Source organism: Drosophila persimilis, unplaced genomic scaffold (genome assembly GCF_003286085.1).
Source record: "Drosophila persimilis strain 14011-0111.01,24,50 unplaced genomic scaffold, DperRS2 tig00000002-arrow-pilon, whole genome shotgun sequence".
NCBI classification, from domain to species: Eukaryota; Metazoa; Arthropoda; class Insecta; order Diptera; family Drosophilidae; genus Drosophila; species Drosophila persimilis.
In genome coordinates this window covers 5,290,216-5,310,876 of record NW_020825289.1, presented here as the reverse complement: position 1 = coordinate 5,310,876, position 20,661 = coordinate 5,290,216, and the positions used below count along the sequence as shown (strand labels likewise).

Genomic DNA, 20,661 nt, shown 5'->3' with positions numbered 1-20,661 from the left:
GTTGGACAGACATACTCGTTAATTGCATGAGCTTGAAAAAATACTATTTAAGAGTATCTGCCTGTATCATTGTATCATTGCCACTCAACCCTAAACCTCTTCCAAACACACCCACACAACACATCCGATAGGCTCAATATCAGCTCCTCCTGATGACATATTTTCATTCAATTTTCATTCCCCCGTATATTTGCTTTTTTAATTGAAATGTGAGCCAAGGGGCCAGAACCAGGGCGAAGTGCGGAGAATACGATGACTACTGCCCGACTGCCGACTATGATCTGAGATGGCTTGTTGCGATGCCTTTTGGCCTTTGGCTTATTTCTTGAATAAAACTCGAATCAAATCAAGCGTAAACTCAATGAAACTGCCGTAAAATCTCGAATTTAGTTGTTCCCAAGGCGGAACAGGTTTTGCAGGTGGATGGAGGAGATACTCAGGTTTATTACAAAAGACGCGAGACAATTTATGCGAAAGCGATTAAAGGCGCGTTAAGTTCTATTCCTGATGGACAGCGTTCCGGCTGCTCCTCCTAATAAAACAGCGTTGTGCCTAAAAGCATACTGTGAACACTTCGAATCGACTTTAGACGCTATCCCGGCGTGTGCATGTGTATTTTGTGCGCTTAAAGGATTTCGAGCTAATGCTTACGGCCTGTTTTATGCCGCTAATGTGCCATTTTCCAATGGCCATAAAAACGCCGTTAATGCCGACGCAAAACACTCACAGCGTGTCGAATGGAAATCACAGCCCAATCTTTAAACGAATCGATTTCATAGACTCCCAAGCTTCTGATTAGTTCAGGAATTTCAGGGTAACTTAAATGGAAAATGGAAAGTGATTCCTTGCAGTCCCCACTAATAAACGATTTAGATACCAATTAAAATAAATTTTTAAATTCAATTAGCACACGAAATAGTATTGTTTGACTTCTTTTTGCGGTTCTTTCTTCTTTAATGGGAAGCGATTAAGCTGCAAGTGGTTTTTCCTTCCTCATAACTGAATTTCAATACCCCTAAGATGAAAAAACAAATGCTTTGGCTTGAAACTTTCCTTAAACTCCCATTAAAACTGGCAGGATTATAAAAACGAATAGAATTAAAGTCTTTTTCGCAACGCGAACAACGAAAAAGTTATCTGAAAAATACATTCTAGTAATATATAGCGCCACATATTTCCGGGCACACGCTCCAAGCGACACTGGAATGGACTGCTGGCCAGCGCATGAAATTGGTAGCCAGAAAATTACAAATCAAGCCAATGGGACGCCAAGAGCAATTGCCCGCTAGACCGTTCTGCTCACAGAATTGGCTAGGAGTGGGGTGGAAAGCTGTGGGGATGGTCAAGTGATGGTGGAGGGGAAATGGAGTGGCTTCGCACTGCCTTGGGGAGGCCGTAAGTCTGAGATGGTTGAATTGTCGTAACGGTGATTGTGAAGTACAAATCTGTTGTGTTTCATTTATTACTTTTAGTGGATTTTACAGCAGGGAGTAGAGTAGCTCCCTAAACCCAAAATCATTCATAAAGTCTTTACTGCAAAGAAAAACATTAAGTATCCGATTTTCCGAGGAGCATAAGCCCACATTTGAAACTTTTCCGTGACTTAGGCTCACATCTCACATCCCAACGAATGTTTCCATTTGTAGGGGGAAAATATTTTGACAGTATTGCATGTGTTGTGCAATATGTTGAGGGAAACGAGAGCAGAGCACAGGGAGCACAGAGTTCTCCCCCGTCCCCGGCGAGCAGAAGTTTTTGTTTGGGGCACTTTGATAGTGCAGTCACGCCACACTACCCTTGCGGCAGCTACCAAAACAAGGAACGAAACAGAGAACTACAGGAACTTGGGCAAAGTAAATGGAATAATTAGTCAGGGAAACGATAAACCGAACTCCAGGCAGTCGCAAAAGTTGTGAATGAACAAAGAAACCTGCAGCGAACAGGTGCAGCAGCCTGAATCTTTATACTATTTCGTTCTATAGAATTTATCTGTTTGTAGTTTCCCACTTATCACACTTTAAAGAATATATGTACCAATCCGCAAGGAATGACCAGCAGGCAAAGGATAGAAACAGATTCTGTTTTGTGTAAAAATAAAGCAAAGGACGAGGGCGTTGGGCGTTGGGCGTTGGGCTGATTGGGTGCGTGGGTGTGCGTGGGTGTTGGCCGTGGACTGACGGACTGGCCATCCATTGATTTTCGCTCAATTGACGGCGTTGTCTATCGCCGAAAACAGCTGGCGTGATGAGGCGAAAAAAAGAATATTACATTGGATGAGCGCGTGTTTCATTTCGGCCTTTTTTGTTGGCCATAATTCATTTGGCGGATGGCGAGGGCATTCCTTCAACTGCCGCCTGATCAGCAGTGTCCGGTGCGGCGTGGGCGTTGTTTCCTATTATTATGTTATTTACATTTATTGTTGATTCATAACAAATTGCTAAACATTGACTAACGAGCGCATATTGTGGCCGAAAGGTCAAAGTCCCGTATCCAATCGCAGGCACACCTTCGCAGGCGGAAAAGTGCACATAATTATGAGAAAGCTTCCTGCAGCCGGAAAACTCCTAAAGGCAATATAAGAGGAGAAGTACATTGGTGCTCGTCGGACTTGGTTAAGTCGATAATTTCCTTTAAAACTAAGGATGATCCCACGTTGCACCCCAAATACTCGGAGTCTCAGAGTAGAGTCATACTCGTCTGGGAAAATGCAGGGTTTCCTTGACCGATGGACGAGTAAGAGCATTCGGGTGTCGCCCTCCTGGCCTCCTTTTTTCGCTGACGCACAGATTTATGAGCTTCGTATAAAGATATAAATCATGCTTGGGTAACGTTCATTATGCCCTCTCCTGGAAGGAGCCTGGTTAGCACCTCCTGGGATGAAATACAGAATGTTGTACGTTTTATGGTCCAGCCATAGGGCTTTCCGTAATAAATGGCACCGGCACCAGAAGCCATACAAATTGCTAATTATCGCACCTTCGCCTGAAAGGCGCCCGCCCGAGATCGCCCGCCACTTGAGGTGTTCTTTGGTCGGGCTCTCACTTGAGCTGCAGTGACAAGGTATTTTGCAATTTCATTATCACTTGTAATTTATGTTGTCTATTAGACTTCCGGGATAATCGAGGCAGAAGCAAAGCCAAAGAGATGCATGCATACTTTTCTTTTTTGCAGTGGGCCACTCGAGTGGAATAAATGAGTGAATAAAAATAGCAGTGACACAAAAACGTTGGCGATTGAATATGCTCTTGGCTTCTGGTTTTATTGCCAACTCGAATGGGGCGGAGGAACACGAGTAATGTGTCTGTAGTTCACTCATCATCGTCGCCGCCTTCGTCCCCGTCCCCGTCTCCGTCCCATTCCCCGTCAGCAAACGAAATTACGCTTTCAATTTCGATTGTAGTAGCTGCTGCCTGGAATTGTTTATTGCTCTGCCATTTTCGGTGGCGAGTTTCCAACCGGCAATTGATTGTGAGTGTGGACACAATCAATTTTTCCAAATCGTTTGGCAGACGACACGCATTAAGCTGTCAGATGGACACAGTACTACAGCCATGGCTACAATCATTCATCATTCCGTTGCCGATTCCAATTCAGAGTCTAATCAAATCAATTCTGGAATCAGAGAAAATCCAATGCGAATTACTATTGCCCGACTACAACTATTGGCCGATTCTTCGGCTTGTTTACTGTCAAAATCGCCCCCAACAAATCCCTGCAAGTAACAAATCCCTTTGCATTGCAAATCGCATTGATTTGATTAATGTTCTGATTGGCTGGCACTTAGCCGTGCTAGACGCCACATGGCGTACGTTCACTTTGTTCAAGTTTCCCCAGTGGAAGCGGCAGCATCAACGGGTTGTCATTCTTGCAGTACGTGCTCTGCCCCGGCCGTCGCCTTCTGGGGCACGGCTGCTCTGTAATTTGCGAGACTGGCAGGCGCCACTACTGTCTCAACACCTCGCTGCATGCCATCGACGCCTCAGAGGCTGGCTTTTGTCAACCCATCGGCACTTGGCCTTCTTCTAATCGAGTGCACTCAAACTAAAGCAGTAGACAGTCGTACGACTACTCGAGCAGGCACTCATTGTGGCATTTCCCTGCTGCAAATGCATCTCGATTCGTCGGCTGGTAATCGCGTATGGAAATATGTATGTGTGCAGCATGCCTAGGAGCTGGAAATGGAAGCGTGCATGGAAAATTCTTCCATCTGCGGTGCTACACATTCACATATTCATTGCATGCCCAGAAGGAAAAAAATGTGAATTGAATATGCATACAGATATCCCCCGTATGAATGTATAACCAAATTATAGGAAAATCTCCATTTCCCATAGCCTCAGGCAGAAATTTAAACTTGGTTTTGTACCATTATTAATTATCTTCAATAATTGGTAAGTGGAATGCACTTCAGATGTTGTCTCAAGTCAACTGTCAGTGTGCTTCTTGTTTATTTAGAGTCGAAGTTGAGTGGCATTAACCTTTTGACGCTTAACCTGATCCTGACCTGTGTGTCCGCCCTCCAAGCCAAATTAAGTTGTCATTCCACTCCTCGTGTGTGGTGTGTCGTGTGTACGTCTCTCTCTGCAATTATCGTGTATATATGTGCCCCAAAAAGTTATCTCTGTGCGTCATTTGGCATTGACTTCTATATGCCATTCGAGTTTTGGGTTAACATGTTCATTGACACTGACATTCGGGCTTTCGGGGCATTCGGGGGATTCTGTGCGTCGCTTTGTCCCTAATAATAACTAAATTATCTCGAATTATGGTCGAGAATGCTGAACTGTTGGCCAAGTCGTTGACACTGCGCGTAGCGTAGCCTCATTCAATTGGCACACTTTAAGCAGCTCAAGACAATGGTCAATGGTCGGCTTCATAGCCAGATGTCTATTGCCTTTGCCCTGGAAATTTGTGTGAGTTTCTTGAGGCTCCGCTTCTGCTAAAGTCATTTGCTGCAATGACAAACGGAGTTGGCAACAATTGTAAAATACACATGACATAGGGTCGTATGCGTTATATTTTGTGATGAGGTAGGCAGCGGGGGAGGGGGCACACATTTCCTTCTGGCAATGTCTTCATGTTTGTGAGTTATACGTGCAACTTAATTTGCTGCTGTCGCACCTGTGGCTTCCATGTGGAGGAGGCAGGGGGCAGGAGGCAGGAGGCAGCCTTGGCCCTCGTCGACATGAATTTATGTGGGGTTCACCCTTGCAAATGGCTGAAGCACCATAAAAATGGTTAGCAGATTTTATAAAATATAACATATCCCTAAAACCCCAGTAAACGCTCCCCTTAACATTTAAGAGAGTGGTCAGAGACGAAGAGCCGGCCCAATTCTGTTAAGGGCTTCGATAACAGTGCACGTGTTGCTTGACTTTCGCTTTCATCTGCACAGCATCTCTGCTGACATTAGCAGAGCCGAAGAGCACAGCAGAGCCGGCTAACATTTAAGAGAGTTTCCAGGAGAAAGGATTTTTGCTTGCCTGCTGGCCAGCTTCTTAGCCTTTTGGTGGCGGTGTCCTGGCGGCATTAGTGTGCGAGTCCCAACCGCTGCCATACGACGTGCCCTCTCGTCTCAATTCAAGCCGAACTTTTTTCCGGAAAATCTGCGTAAACATTCTACCCAAATCCGCTTTTCGAACGGAATTTATAGGAGAGTTTTCTCTGGTGCCCGAGGACGGGGAATGTATCGAACGGAAGTGAAAACGGTGCGATTAAATAATACAACAGTGACTACAAAGCACCGTTTAAAAATTGAAATTTGTAACCAATTCGTTGACACTAAAAGTGAAACTAATACCATGAAATGGAATCCTCAATTTCCGGCCAACTTCTAAGCGGGAAAAGCTTAGTCGGATTTTAGTTTTCCCAACAAAGTTTAGAAAAAAATTATTGTTATTAAACGAATGTAAGTAAATCTGATGGATAACTTTTATTTTTGTTTGGCAGAAACTTGCATCCTGTCGTTTTCACTCCACACACGAACATCCTCCTGTTCTGTGGCTTTCGGCTTGGATTCGGCTCAAAGTTCCGCTTACAAACATTTCAACAGTCAACGGCTCCCCTGTCTCCCCTCTCTTTCCTGGCTCTCGGCCAACAATTAAATAGGAGTAAAAATAAAACACTGAAAATCAATTTTCCCTTCGGCGTTTGGAGCGCCCCCTACAAGCCCCTTTCTGTTAGACCACTTAATAAAGCGTCAGAAAAAGCCGAACGCTGCTAGATTTATGCCCAACACGTGTGTTTGTGTGTGTGTGTGGAAGTGTGTGTTAGCTGATAATTTGGCCATGAAAAAAGGCATATAAAATGGCACATACAATATATTGTTTCAAGCTTTCGGGGCAATGAAATTTATGTGCCACAGCCAGTCAGAATTATTGCTATTGATTTAGTAGCAAGTTGGCAGTCCCCGCCGAGGTTATTGCCACAGGGAGGCCACCACCGATCGTCCGTCCATAAATGCCGGGGGCCATAAAACATGATGGGAGAGAACACGTTACTCCAATGGTCATTGGCTGAATAAATGAACAAAATGTTGGATAGGACATTCAGGACTTCAGCGATAATTGCAGCTGGTTAATGCCCTAAAGTGCACCAGATTACCAGATTTGAGAAATTATTCTAGGCTTTGGGACTGGCGCCTCGTTCTCTATTGCGTTTTATGCCATTTAATTTTCACTGATTTGCATGCCTATTAGCGTCCATTTGGACAGAATTCCGCATGCTATGGAGATGGGAAAGCAGCCGTCCATCCATGCATCCATGCATCCACCCATCGATCCATAATGAGAATGTGCTGTCGGAAAATAATGAGCATTGAATTAAATTGATGGCCAAACAAAGGATGAAAAAGGATGTAAATTTCCACCTGCAACAAAACAATGCAAGGGAACAGGGTGTTGTTGGGCAGCAGCTGGATACCCTAGCTTTTACCACAGCACCTTATCCGTTCCCCGATCGCCGATCAATAAGTCTTATGCGATATTCACCTATCGACAAGAAGAGCGAACAGAGACGAACAGAGAAATTAAAGAAAAGCATAAAAAAACCAAAAACTGCGATACAGAATGCTTCATGCACACAATATTCAGTGGATGCCGTTTTGGTTGCTCATAAATACAGTCCGGAAATGGATAAATATGCCGGAAAACTCAGTGGGGTGCGCCTTGGCCAATTGTTAAGTTTTCGGCAGAACGGAAACTTTTGTCTCAGTTTCACTACCAAAGTCCCAAAGTACAGCTACCAAGAACAGCGCCAGTGCAGGTCCTTCCCCCAAAGCTTTTCATATAAAATTCATATTAGTGCATACTCATAACGAATGCGATGCTGCTGGAAACTTTGCCTTGCCCCGGCCAGGGCCGTGCAGCTGGTGGTCGGGTCTGGCTTTCTGCTTTCTTTCCATCCGTTCAATGCGCTGTGCAAACAAAGTGCACCCCCCTAACGGCACTCAGTTTTCCGGTGGCCCTGCAACAACTTTGGCCACCATTTTTATCGAGTGCAGAAGGGAGCTACCATGCAGCTGCTGCCATGAAATTTACAAAATGATCTGACAAAAACTTTGCCGCCCACACCGCTACCTTTCCCTGGCCCCCGATCTCTAGCCTGTCCGCCAAAAGATACTGAAAGCCCGCCCGCACATAATTGTCAGCCAATGAGTCCGTGAGCCCAATACAAACTATGCGGCGCGGCTCCTTCTCCTTCAGAGCAGGCCGCTACAAGGGCCCCGCTCCGACGGCTGCTGCTTAAATTTGCATAAGGAAGGGTAAGGGAAGGAAGGGTATAAAGTGAAGCATAAAGTGGCTTAGAGGAGGCCCTGTATTTGCAAGGGTATCCACATGTCGACCCACCGAAAAATCTGCAACTCTCCGCTCTTCTCGAATTTTTAATGAATTTCAAATGATGTGCAAATTTTGTATTTCTAAACGTTGCTAATTTTGAAGTCCTGCTTTTGGCATTACGGATCATTGGATGGAAGGCAGGGGATGGTGGGGGGGGGATTTTCGATACAAATTTTATAAGCTCCCGAGATGTGCAGGCGGTGCCGCGGTGCCGCGGTGACGTGCACACCTCCCATCCCCAATTATGCCAGGGGAAAAGGCGGCATGGGGGCTGCCGTCTACCGCAAGTGTCTTTTTGGCGTTGGCAAGGACTTTTGTTTGTCGACGTGGGTGCCCTTGCAGTGGTAAACATTTCATTGTGAAAGCGAAGGCCTGGCTCTTGTGCCATCTTCATTTAAAATTCAATGGCGTACGAGAACTGCGTGATTTTCGGCGTGCCGCATTCCGCGGCACTGCTCCTTGTTCCACACACTCGCCGTGTCCCCCGCCAACACGGCAGTGATACACGTAACATATTTGCATTTGCCGAGCAGAAGAGCAGAAAGGCAGAGAGCAGAAGGGCAGAAGAGCAGAAGAGCAGAAGGGAAGTGTGGTCGCTCGTGTGTCACGTAAAATTCAAAGAGGGAAATCTGTCCTGCCTCTCACAGCAGGTCTTACAATTAGTGCACCTTCTCCTGGTTGTGCGTGGGACTTTCCTTCCCTGCCCCCCATTTCACGCCGTTGAATTTTTCATCGCTGCGTGACGGCTGCAAGCAGATTGGAAAAGTTAATATTCGCACAAGGATGTCAGCAGTTGACATAGATACGACGACGGACATGTCGCATTTTCCGTGTAGTTTTAATCAAGAAATTCGTGTTACCTAGCCCTGCAGCATGCTCCTTTTGATTCCGCCCAACAGCCGGAAAGGAGCCGTCTGGCGGTTCGGAAAATGCGCTCTCAGCCTCCACCGTAGGCAAAACTCTTATACTTTACGCCTCGATTGGCAGACACTTGAATATAAACTGTTGGCTGTTAGTGTTGCCTGTAGTGTTGCTGGTGTTGCCTTGCCGCTCACCTGAAGGTTGAGCCTGCCGCACGGCCCTACCGTTGCAGTTGCCTCGTCATTGTTGCGGCTGCCTTCAGACCCAAGGCCACCTGCCTGAGCTTCAAGTGACGCTCCTCCTTGACCCTCGTCGATGCTGTCTGGCCTCTTTCAACTGTTGCACATTGTGGCAGCAGAATAAATTGAGTTTGATGGCGGCTGCCGTCGACGCCGACACGACAGCTTCTGGGAGCTGGTGGGTGCACACCCAATTTTCGATTGAATGAAAGTTGAAAGGCTTGTTCCCTTGGACGTGTTTGGTGTTTAATTCCTGGAAAATAGTGGAAAAATTAGTGTTTTTTCCCCCAAGGAATTCCCAAAATGGAAATGAATTTATTTTCGGCTCTGTTAGGCGATTTTAATGATTTCAACTCCACCATAAAAGTTACGCCTTTTGTTATTCAACTTTAAGCTGCTCGAAAGCCAATCAAAAACATGTAAAAATTCAAAGGAACACACACACACACGCGCACAAACACACAGTCGAGAACTGTTAAAGCGATTTGCACGCACAAAATGCAATAAATTTGGTAACATTTTACGATTGCTCATCGATTTGCAGTAGCGTTTTGCGCTGCGATGGCGTTGTGGGGCGCGGTGGGGCGCGGTGGGGCGGGGCCAGACGATGGTAGGGGGAGCGGTGGGTGGTATAAACCGCAGGTACCATTTTCAGTTGAGTTGCGTTAAGAGAAGGTAAAGAAAAGGCTTACAGAAACCAAGAAACCACGCGCCGAAACGAGCAGAAAAAAACTTTAATTTTATTGCCACAGGGTGGGCTGGGGCTGGGGGAGATGGCGAGTGAAAGGAGCAGCAAACAGACACAGAGACAGACACAGTGCCGATGCTTTGCTTGCTCAGCTTTCGCCACTCCAATGTCTCGGAAGGGAAAGTCGAAGTTTGCCCAGGAAAAGCGCTCACTCGGAGGGCGTTAAATGTGGCACATAATAAGGTTCTGGCAGACAGGCAGCAGTGTACATCTAGTCGTATGGACATGGGGCTAAGGGTTTCGGTTTCGGTTTCGGTTTCTGCTTTGTTTTCATTTGTGCTCCGATTCGAGTTTCGTTTCCCTTTTAGCGCAATGCAATAAAACAGCATACAAATGTTGAGCATGTGGCCCCTTATTTATAGTGTTATGTGATCAAGGGGAGGGGAGGTGGGGTGTAGTTTTGCAGGGGCGTAGACGCAACTGCGAGAAGTAGAATCATGGATTATCCTCCTATGGCGTCTGGAGCTCTGCAAACATTTTTTGTATCCATTTTCTCCTTGTTTTCTTTATATATATATTTTTGTTCTTTTTTTTTGCCATGCGCCGCACTTGGAACATACGCAACATTTAAGTGGCGCCAGAGCCAGAGCCGAAGCCAAAGCCTAACCTCCGCAGCAGCAACAACGGCATTGTGGGGGATATCAATAGAAACAACAACAACCATTAAGACCATAATGAAGACTATCAGATGGCTATAACCAGGACACAGAATGCAGAGACGCTGCGAGAACAATTGTGCTTTTGTTCCATTTGTTAGACTTTGAGTCGAGGGAGGACGAGGAGGAGGAGGAGAAGGAATGAAGGGCATCTGTCACTTTCTTTAGAATACTTTAAAGCCAAATGAAGTCGGCATTCAGCGGCGGCAAGTCGTGACAGAGTGCGCCCTACACACGCACTGAGCTAAATTAATTAGCAGATCCTGATGCTTCTTGACCCAAATCGACTGGCCGCTGCTTGGCTGCTTGCTTGATTTGCTTTTACTTAATTAATCAGCAGTCAAGTGTGGCGAGAAAGACTTCCTTGGAGTCGGGATTGGGAGTGGGATCGGGAATGGGAGTGGGAGTAGGAGCCGGGCCTGAGAGTTGCTGCGGCGGCAGCATGACAATATTTTCCAATTAGGCGGCTGGGTGTAGGTCTTACTTGTGCAATCAGGCGTGAAATTATCTTCTCATGCAACAAACAGCAGGCCAATGGAAACAAAGTCAAGAGAAGAGACAGGCACTACCCTAACGTATCGTCTCGTGGGATATATATATATGTATAATGTGTGTACATTGTACACTCTCCCTCTCTCATTCGATCTTGTCTGCATTTCCCAATTACTTCCAGCAATATTTTCCCATCTTTATTCAATCGTTCTCTCAGCCCCACTCTATCCCGCTCACTCTCTCTCACTAATTGCCCAGTGATGTCACCCGACTGGTCACTCCATTTAGCACGAATTTCTCAGAATATTGCATTTATCTAAAGTGCGCTTATCTTATCTGATTGGCTATCGGTCGTTCTCTGAACGAATCCCCACTCGAGCTGATGCATAAAACAAGCAGACTTGCAGTTCTTCGGTCATTTTGAATCATCATGTCGAGCTATCAAGTGCCAGTGGCCAAAGTAGAGCTACTTTCCAGCCGTGGCTTTTCCGTTTCGATACCCGATGAGAGGGGCATATCGCTGTTCGCCTTCCATGGAAAGCTCAACGAGCCGATCACGGATCTGAGCGATCAGCACTGGGCAGCGGACATCGTGAACACGGACGCGAACGGGCGCTGGACCTACACCAATCGGAATGTGGAGCTGTACAAGGGAGACGTCATCTACTACTGGACGACGGTGCGATTCCATGGCGTTGACTACCAGAGAATGCACCAAGAGGCGGAAGTTCCCTAGAAATGGGACCCGTTACGTTGATTAAATAAAGCCATACCCAGTAGTCGGTTGCCAGATAATTCAGTTGCATGCTCGGCTGCCTGTCATACAAACGAGAACATATTTATTTGCATGGCAAATATGATGATGTGCTGCGCTCTCAGCACTGTTCTGTTAGTAATATTTGCATATGAAAATGGCAAGCCACCTACAGACGACAGATTTATTTCCCCGCTGCAGAAGGACAAAAAAGAAAGGTGGGCGAAAAAGTGAAAATTCTATAAACAAACAGTTGTACACTTGAGGGGAAAAATGAGGTGGGGGGGAGAACACAGAGTAGCGGCATAAGAAAAGTTATATTTGTACGGTAAATAACTTTTTGCCAGAGCAACAAAAAACGTGAAAACATAAAACAAAAGCAATGGCAGAACAGAAGCATCAAAAGGAACAAAAAAATTGCGCATACGTCGTGTGGGAATGCAGTCGTGGGACGGCGAAAAGGATTCGCAGGGAGAGCACTGCTGACTGCCGAGAGCACTGCCGAGCCTTATTTAAATGACTTATTTAAATTTATGCAAATCAAGCCACGAGCCACATTTTTTGTCCCTAATTGAAGCACTCTCTTCGCGCAAAAAAATTAGCATATTGTACAATGTAGAGGCGAAAGGCGAGTTAATATTTCTCCCTCCAACATCGCTGTCCATCTTGCAGCGAGGAGACTTGTTTATGGCCATCGAATATACTCGTAATTTCCAAATTGAATAACTCCTGATGGAATAAACACGCGTAAGTAAGCTGATTACACGCATATTTACATTTATACGAGTAGGGTCTCACCTCCACGGAAATTTATTCAAATTTGTATCTTTATCATATTTTAGTTCAAGTTCCGCCCCTTCTCTCCACCACTTTGGGGCCCTGGCTAGTGATTGCTTTTTTCTCAAATTTATTTTTGATTCGAGCTTCACGGAGAGAGTGCGAAGATGAAATATTCGCCGCAGGTGTAATATTTCTTCATTGTATGATTTAAATTGTGCTCCTTGGAAGGGCAGAAGGGCAGAAGGGCAGGTGATCTGGGCTCCGATTTAATAGGATTTCATTGTGTTTTTCCGGACCGGCTCCTCTGGGTATTTTGCATGTGACAAGAGCATGTCAGCGTGTGGCCTTTAAGATGTGTATCTGCAAATTGGGAATGAGTGTGCCTCCTGGAGAAATATGTCATAATTGTGGGCTACTTTTGTGGCCCACTCCTGAATCGGAGGAAATCGCAGCTTAGATCTGAGATTACTTCAATCACGTTGAAAGTCCCCTTGCTTAAACTCTTGGCTAAAGAGCTCGAACATTTGCATAATTTGTACTTGTGTATTCCTTTGGTTGGTGGAAGAAGCGGACAATGACTTGAGCTGATTACCATTTATTTAGACCGAAGACATTGTAAAAACCAATTCGATTTTCGGAGAGCAGGAATCCGAATGCAGGGAGTGCCATTAAAGCCAGAGCTACCTCCCACACACACACAACTGAAGGGCAAGGCCAAGAAACTATGTCTAGCAGACAAACAAGGCCCAAAAGTTAAGCGAGAATCCCAAAAGCACAGACACAGAAACAGACACAGCCACAGACATACGGAGAGGGAAAGTATAGAAGATGGAGCCAAAAGTCGTGTTTGGCATGCACAAAAAACTTGTACGTTGGAAGCGCAGACAAAAAAGACATTTTCATGCGGAGGAGGGACGAGCGCGCAGTCGAGAGCCGTGGAGCATGTAAATTTCCTTTAAGCTGGATTTTATTAAATTGTTTGTGTCGTTTTTGGCATTACGAAAATTGTATTTGCATGATCTCTCGCTGGAATGTGCCGCCGCTGCGACTCCGTGTCTAAAAAGTATTCCAGCAGCTCTTTCATCACGAGATTCGTCGCCAATTGCCGCCGTGGAAAATGCCACACATTTTGGTTCGAGCCAGAACTATATTGCATTGCGCCAGCTGTGTCTGTGGACACGTTTTCCACTCGCCGAAATACACAGACTTTCGAGTGGAAAGTGGCATTTGCGAAGTGCCACGTTTGAGGCAAGTACGTGTTGAGCCCTGCTGCCTCTCCCAACCTGACACCCTTTCGTAACATCCAGCCAGTACGGCCATAAATCTCAGCAGGAGCTGCAGTGGGGTCCGGGGTGCATGGCGCTTTTTTGGTCAACGGGACATGGCCCGATGATGGATCTGAGAGCGGGGTTTGGTTCATTACAAAAGCAGAGGGCTGCGACCTTTGTCATGTGTCAACCGGAAGCAGTTTGCTTGCGGAACACTAGTTGCGGTGGAGGCTGGGGGGACTGACAATAGCCACCGCAAGTCCTTTCAAGTTTCGTGCCAGGGACCACAGACTGCCTGGTCTTCGCAAAGCCTTTCAAAGGGTTACAGCAACATGAAACGAAAAGCGTTTGGGGACCCGCTCGACAGTGCGTCTATCTCTACTGGAGTGTCTTTGTGTTTGCTGAGCAAATGGAAGATGTTGATGTTTGGCTTTGCTCTCGCCATGGCCTTTGAGGCGATTTTCAGCTTAAAGATGGCAATGCGGCGTAACGATAAATTAAATGCATAACCCAAAGAAGCCCAGAGACCAGGACCAGCAGATGCAAACAAATTAGATGATTATTTGCCAAAAATTACATTAGCCGCAAAATAAACAATTTATGGGCGAGGAGAGCAGCCGTTCGCCCACATCGTCTGTCTCAGTGTGTGCATAAATTACGTAGATTTCCTGCAACTTAATTTATGTTTGGATTTGCCGCCAGAGCCGAGAGACATCTAACAGGCAGGCAGCAGGCGGCAGGAAACAGGCGGCCAAACATTTACTTAGGCACTCACATGGGCCATCGGCCGCACAAGCCTACTTATCAGCCGCATAAATTGCCAATGCTGACACATTAATGGTTGCATTTGCCACCTCTGTCTCCCGGCGTTGTCTCAAGCAATTAGGCCCAGTGGTAAATGACAAACTTCAGCTTCCTACTGGCTCCTACTTGCCGCTGGGGATCATTAACCAGGGAAAAAGGTGCTACGAGACCCCAAATATGGCAGATGTGTATGTAGGTCTCCCCTTTGGTCTGTAAGGAAATGGCGCAAAAGCCACAGAGCACCATCCTATATGGATAGATCCACGAAGCTTCGAATTACGGGTACATATTGTTCAAAGTGACCGCCACGATAATTAGATATTGATCTGTAACAACACTGCGCATGTGCCCTGCTGCATATCGATGTTCTCATATCGATATTCTGTATATCGATGTTCCCCTTTTCGGTGTCTCTCTCTTGCGTATGTTACTCGGAAGCACATATAATTCTGTATACTGATATTCTGCTGTCTTACAAATAAAATAACTTTAACAGGTTATGGGCCCAGACACCAATTCACCCAGAAACAGTATAAAACAGAAACAGTGAGAAACAATAAACATTGTTTGGTGCTTAGTGAAAAGCAGTGCTAAAAAATGGCATAGACTCATTGGGGTTATGTGTGTACATAGAAAGGCAAAAGAACAAGTTGAACAAATTCAACGGAGATTCGCATTGTGTTTTTTGATTAGAATTTTGCAGCGAATCGGACCGTTGCCGTGGTTTAAAGTCCAAAATAAAGCAGTCCCAACGGATCAAGAAACACAAAAGCGAACGGAGACTCAAGTGTGTATACCAAAAAGTGCGTATGCCAAGCCGCACAAAACGGCGAGTGTGTATACCCAAAAGTGTGTATACCAAGGCATAGAAAATCGCGAGTGTGTGTGTGTGTAAATAGCAACTCGGAGGGATACTTAAAAGAAAACGAAAAAAAAACAAAAGAAAGACACGGACAACAGTATTGTCGTCGTAGTTGCTTTGTGCATGAGACGATCGACAGTTACAAATTTTGCACTGTGGGACAATAAGTATAAAAAATGAGTGGAAATATGAATTTCAATATTGAGAAACTGGACGAAAACAATTATAGCACATGGGAAGTTTTGATGAGAAGTGTTCTCATACAAAATGATTTGTGGCCAATCGTCAGTGGTAAAATTGAGCTTAGTGAAAGTGCAACAAGTGAGCAACGTGCAGCTTTTGAACTAAAGGATCAAAAGGCGTTGGCGTCAATTTTACTTTGTGTTAAATCGACCCAACTAAACAATATTAAAAATTGTGTATCGTCGTCACAGGCATGGCAAAAGCTAAATAAAATTCACAGGCCAAGCGGACCAGCAAGGGTAGTGTTTTTAATTAAACAATTGTTGACGTTAAAAATGTCGGATGGTATAAGTGCACAGGAATATTTGCGGAAATTCCAGGTGGTACACGAGGCTTTAGCAGAGGTCAACATAAAGGTTGATGAAAAGATCTTATCAGTTGTGTTGCTAAATGGTTTGCCTAAATCGTATGAAAGTTTTGTTGTTGCGATTGAGACGCGAGATGATTTGCCGAGCTTGAGCATGCTAAAAATAAAAATTTCTGAAGAAGCGAATAGGCAGGAAGATAGCATTAGCAAGGAAATTACAAGTAGCGCGGAACTACACGTCAGTTATGACAACAACAATTTTAAGAAAAACTTTAAGAAGGGCAAAAAGTGTTTTAAGTGCGGAAAGGAAGGCCATTTTAAATCGGAATGCCGTGCTAAAAGCAAGCAGGAAGGAGCAAACAACAAGGGCGCAAACAGTAAAAGCGGGGAAAGATTGGGTACAATGCTTTGCGTAACCGAATATGACAAAGTGGAACCAGAAAAATATGTACCAATCCTAAGTTTAGCTAAGCCGAATGACCAGATGTTAAATGCATGGTGCATAGACAGTGGCGCAACGGCGCATCTATGTTGTGACAAGGAACGCTTTGTGTCGTTCACGGAAGATAATCAAAAAGTATTTTTAGCCGGCGGTAAATCACTTATTGCTGAAGGGCATGGAACTGTTCAAGTAAAGTTCGGTGATAGATCCGTTACGATGGAAAATGTTATCTTGGTACCAGATTTGCAGTACAATTTTATATCGGTCACAAAACTATTAAAACATGAAAAAAAGTTGTGTTTGAGAAAAATCAAGCGATGATTTTTGAAAACGGAAAAATAGTTATAAAGGCACATCTGGAAAATGGATTGTTTATGGTTCAGGACAATCAGGAAAAGTGTATGAACATTGTAAATGTTGAGGCAGATGCATTCAAATGGCACAATAGGTTCGGACATGTACATTTTGACGCATTAAAGGAAATGGTTAACAAGGAGATGGTAATAGGTCTCAAGGGCATATACAAGCCAAAACAAGTGTGTGCAACATGCGCAAAAAGTAAAATTTGCGTGCAACCATTTCAATCGAGCACAAACAGGTCAAAGGGCGTTCTAGACTTAATACATACTGATGTATGCGGTCCAATGCAAAAGCAGTCAATGGGAGGCAATCGATATTTCGCCACATTTATTGATGATTGTTCAAGATATGTATCAGTAAGTTTCCTAAAAACCAAAGATCAGGTTTTCGAGGCTTTTAAAGAATTTAAGAGTCAAGTTGAGTGCCAAACTGGGAGAAAAGTCAAGGTTTTACAAAGCGACAATGGCCGAGAATACATATCAAGCGTTTTTGACAATTACCTAAACCAAAATGGAATAAAGCGAAACTTAACAGTGCCATATACACCTCAACAAAACGGAGTTGCAGAAAGGGCCAACAGAACATTGGTAGAAATGGCAAGAAGTATGCTGCTGCATGCTGGGTTGAGTGAATGCTATTGGGCAGAAGCGATTCGAACTGCCACGTATTTGCGAAATAGAGTGGCAAGCAGCTGCTTGAGCGGGGTGACACCTTTTGAAATATGGACAGGTCGAAAGCCAGTGGTATCGCATTTAAGAGTTTTTGGCTCAGTAGCGATAGCTCTAGATAAAACAAAGAAATCAAAGTTCGCACAGAAAGGCTTAGAGTATATAATGGTGGGCTACTCGGATACGGCCAAAGCATACCGTTTGGTCAGTAAAGAAACCAGGAAACTCGTAGAGAGTAGGGATGTCATTTTTGTAGAACCTGAAGGGGGCAAACTAGATGCATCATGTTCCAATGACATATCATCAATTGAGGTTCAACAAAACCAGAACGCTGAACCCGAAATGGATAGCGAGCAATTTAAAGATCCAGAAAATGAGCCAGAAAATCAGGAGGAGATTAGGTCTAGTAATGACATTCTTGTAATTCCAGAACCAATAAGAGGACCAGGACGCCCAACCATAGTACGGACGGGCAAACCAGGACGACCAAGGAAGCAGTATCATATGCTCAATGCGATACTGGCAGCAGACGTACAAGTTCCACAAAACTACGCACAAGCTGAACGGTCTACTGAAGGCGAGATATGGAAAGCATCAATGAAGGACGAGTACGAATCTCTCGTGAAGAACGGCACGTGGTCGCTTACTAAATTGCCTAGCGGGAAAAAGTCCATTGGATGCAAATGGGTTTACGCAGTTAAGTCCAATCCGGATGGAAGCGTGAACAGGCTCAAATCACGTCTGGTGGCGAAAGGTTGTAGCCAACGCTACGGGATCGACTACAAGGAAACATTTGCACCAGTTGTACGCCACGCAACTATCAGGTTGATAATTGCACTTGCAGTCGAACATGGTCTCCACCTACATCAAATGGATGTTGTCACGGCGTATCTCAACGGCGAATTGGAAGATGAGGTTTTTATGAGACAACCTGAGGGCTTCATCAGCGAAGTTCACCCAAATCACGTTTTGAGGCTTCACAAAAGTATATATGGCCTAAAACAATCAGGAAGAGTGTGGAACTCTACGTTGGATGCAACGCTGAGACGCATTGGTTTTATACCGACTGTCAACGAACCCTGTCTGTATCGTAAGCCAGGTAAAAATATGTGTCTAATAGCTGTCTACGTAGATGACATTATTTTGGCGTGTAAGGACCTAGATGATATATCTGATATCAAGATAAAGATCGCAGCAGAATTTGATGTGGTTGACATCGGGCCTATGCAATACTTTTTAGGTATTGAGGTGAAACGTGAAGGCAGTACGGGTGCGATTTCAATCAGCCAACGGAAATATATTAGAGAGTTGCTCGAACAGTACAATTTGAAAGATTGTCGACAGACGTCCACGCCTCTTGAAGCTGGTTACCAGGTGGCATGCAACAAAGAGGATTGCCGCAGGGTCGACATCACATCGTTCCAAAAGCTAATTGGAGAGTTATCTTATCTTGCTGAACAAATTAGCACAACGTAACAAGGATCCTCATTCCGAGCATGAAGCGGCAGCCAAGCACATCCTTCGATATTTGGCAAAAACTATCGACTGGGAGATATGCTACACAAAGCAAGGAAAGTCAATTGAGTGTTTTGTTGATGCAGATTGGGCAAGTGATATGACGAACCGAAAGTCATTCACTGGCTATGTATGCATGTTGGCAGGAGGAGCGGTTTCTTGGGAGTCAAGAAAGCAATCGACGGTTGCCCTCAGTTCCACGGAGGCAGAGTACATAGCCTTATCATCTGCAGCAAAAGAGGCGATATACTTTCGCAGCCTACTGATTGACTTAAAGCTGATATCCAAGGAGTCAGCTATTCAGATGTACGGCGACAACATTGGAGCACAGCAGCTTGCTAGAAACCCCATGTTTCATGCACGTACAAAGCACATCGACGTCAAGATACATCATATTCGAGAGGTTCTCAAGAGAGGTGAAGTCAACATTGCATATCTGCCAACCGATGAGATGATAGCAGATGTCCTCACAAAGAACTTAGCCAAGGTTAAGCACCATAAATTTGTATTCGCATTTGGTTTAAAAGATCGTTTATAAGTGCTTGACATGTTATTGAATATTAGTTAAGTATATTTAAAGTTTGTAAACATGCGTTGTGTTGAGGAGGAGTGTTCAAAGTGACCGCCACGATAATTAGATATTGATCTGTAACAACACTGCGCATGTGCCCTGCTGCATATCGATGTTCTCATATCGATATTCTGTATATCGATGTTCCCCTTTTCGGTGTCTCTCTCTTGCGTATGTTACTCGGAAGCACATATAATTCTGTATACTGATATTCTGCTGTCTTACAAATAAAATAACTTTAACACATATAGTGGGGATTTATCTTTAAACTGATAAAGAATATAATTATACTAGGGGGCAGGCCCCCAGCACAGGAGGTTCGCTCGCTCGTTAATAAAGGTGATGATCCCTGTGTTATTTTCTGCCTCGATCTGCCATCTCTGCTGATATCTGTTCTCTGCAAGAGTACGATAGAGTACCACAATTATAGATACAAATATATTTCTAGCTTATGTTATTTGAAGACCCTCCAAATTGTGTAAGTATCCCAATGATGGCTCTTTCGATTTAGTGGTATTTTTGATTACTCCCCGGAAACAAATATCCTATTCGGGTATGGGTTTTAATATACGATGGCTTAGACCTTAGTCTGTGGCAGCTGTGGACAATTCTGCCACATTAACCAATTCGTGGCGTGGAATTTCAAATTTGCATTATTTAATTGAAAAATGTCGAACAATTTTCGAAAATGGGTAAATATTTCGCGAATATAACAATGGTAATGAATTTTTTCACCTGCAAGCGGGAGGACTTACAAGGATATGTGCATACAAAGGTATTTGCCTGCTGCAAGAGTATTTCGTTACACCAAAAATACTTTTATGGGGCAAAAATGCAGAGAAAAGATGGAAAATGTCCGGTAAGGAATGCAAAGAATTTTGTCTTCTACCGATACGAAAAATAGCAGAGGCCTGGACTTCTTTCAGAAATCATACGAGAGTACTTTCCACCTTTAATTGTCATTTGTCTCTTTCCAGAGCTTAAGATATCTTCGGTCAAATGAACTGGTAATGGGATGAATTTATACGATTTTTCATCTTGCTTTTATTGCTGTCCCAAAAAAATCCCATTACAATAAACGCCCACTGCGTTTCACTGTGTTAATTAATTCACTTTACTGCCGGCTTTCCTTTTACCTTGGAGATTAATGTTACTCGATGCCTTGTGGCTTCTGCTTTCCGTATTCCTTACACTTTTACACTGTACAGTGTACACCATTAATAGGTGTACAATTCATTGCGTTGCGTTGCCTT

The 20,661-nt window shown here is 44.5% G+C and overlaps 1 protein-coding gene across 1 annotated transcript; it reads left to right on the top strand.

The window, feature by feature from the left end:
* The first annotated feature begins 11,264 nt into the window (after window positions 1-11,264).
* On the top strand, window positions 11,265-11,665 carry LOC6590186 (gram-negative bacteria-binding protein 3). Its single transcript, XM_002015707.2, has one exon. The coding sequence runs from the start codon at window positions 11,265-11,267 to the stop codon at window positions 11,568-11,570; it is 306 nt and encodes a 101-aa protein (XP_002015743.1). The 3' UTR covers window positions 11,571-11,665.
* The last annotated feature ends 8,996 nt before the right edge of the window (window positions 11,666-20,661 follow it).

Excerpts from the sequence above, each read along its gene's own strand:
- LOC6590186 (XM_002015707.2), top strand. The coding sequence starts at position 11,265 with ATGTCGAGCTATCAAGTGCCAGTGGCCAAAGTAGAGCTACTTTCCAGC.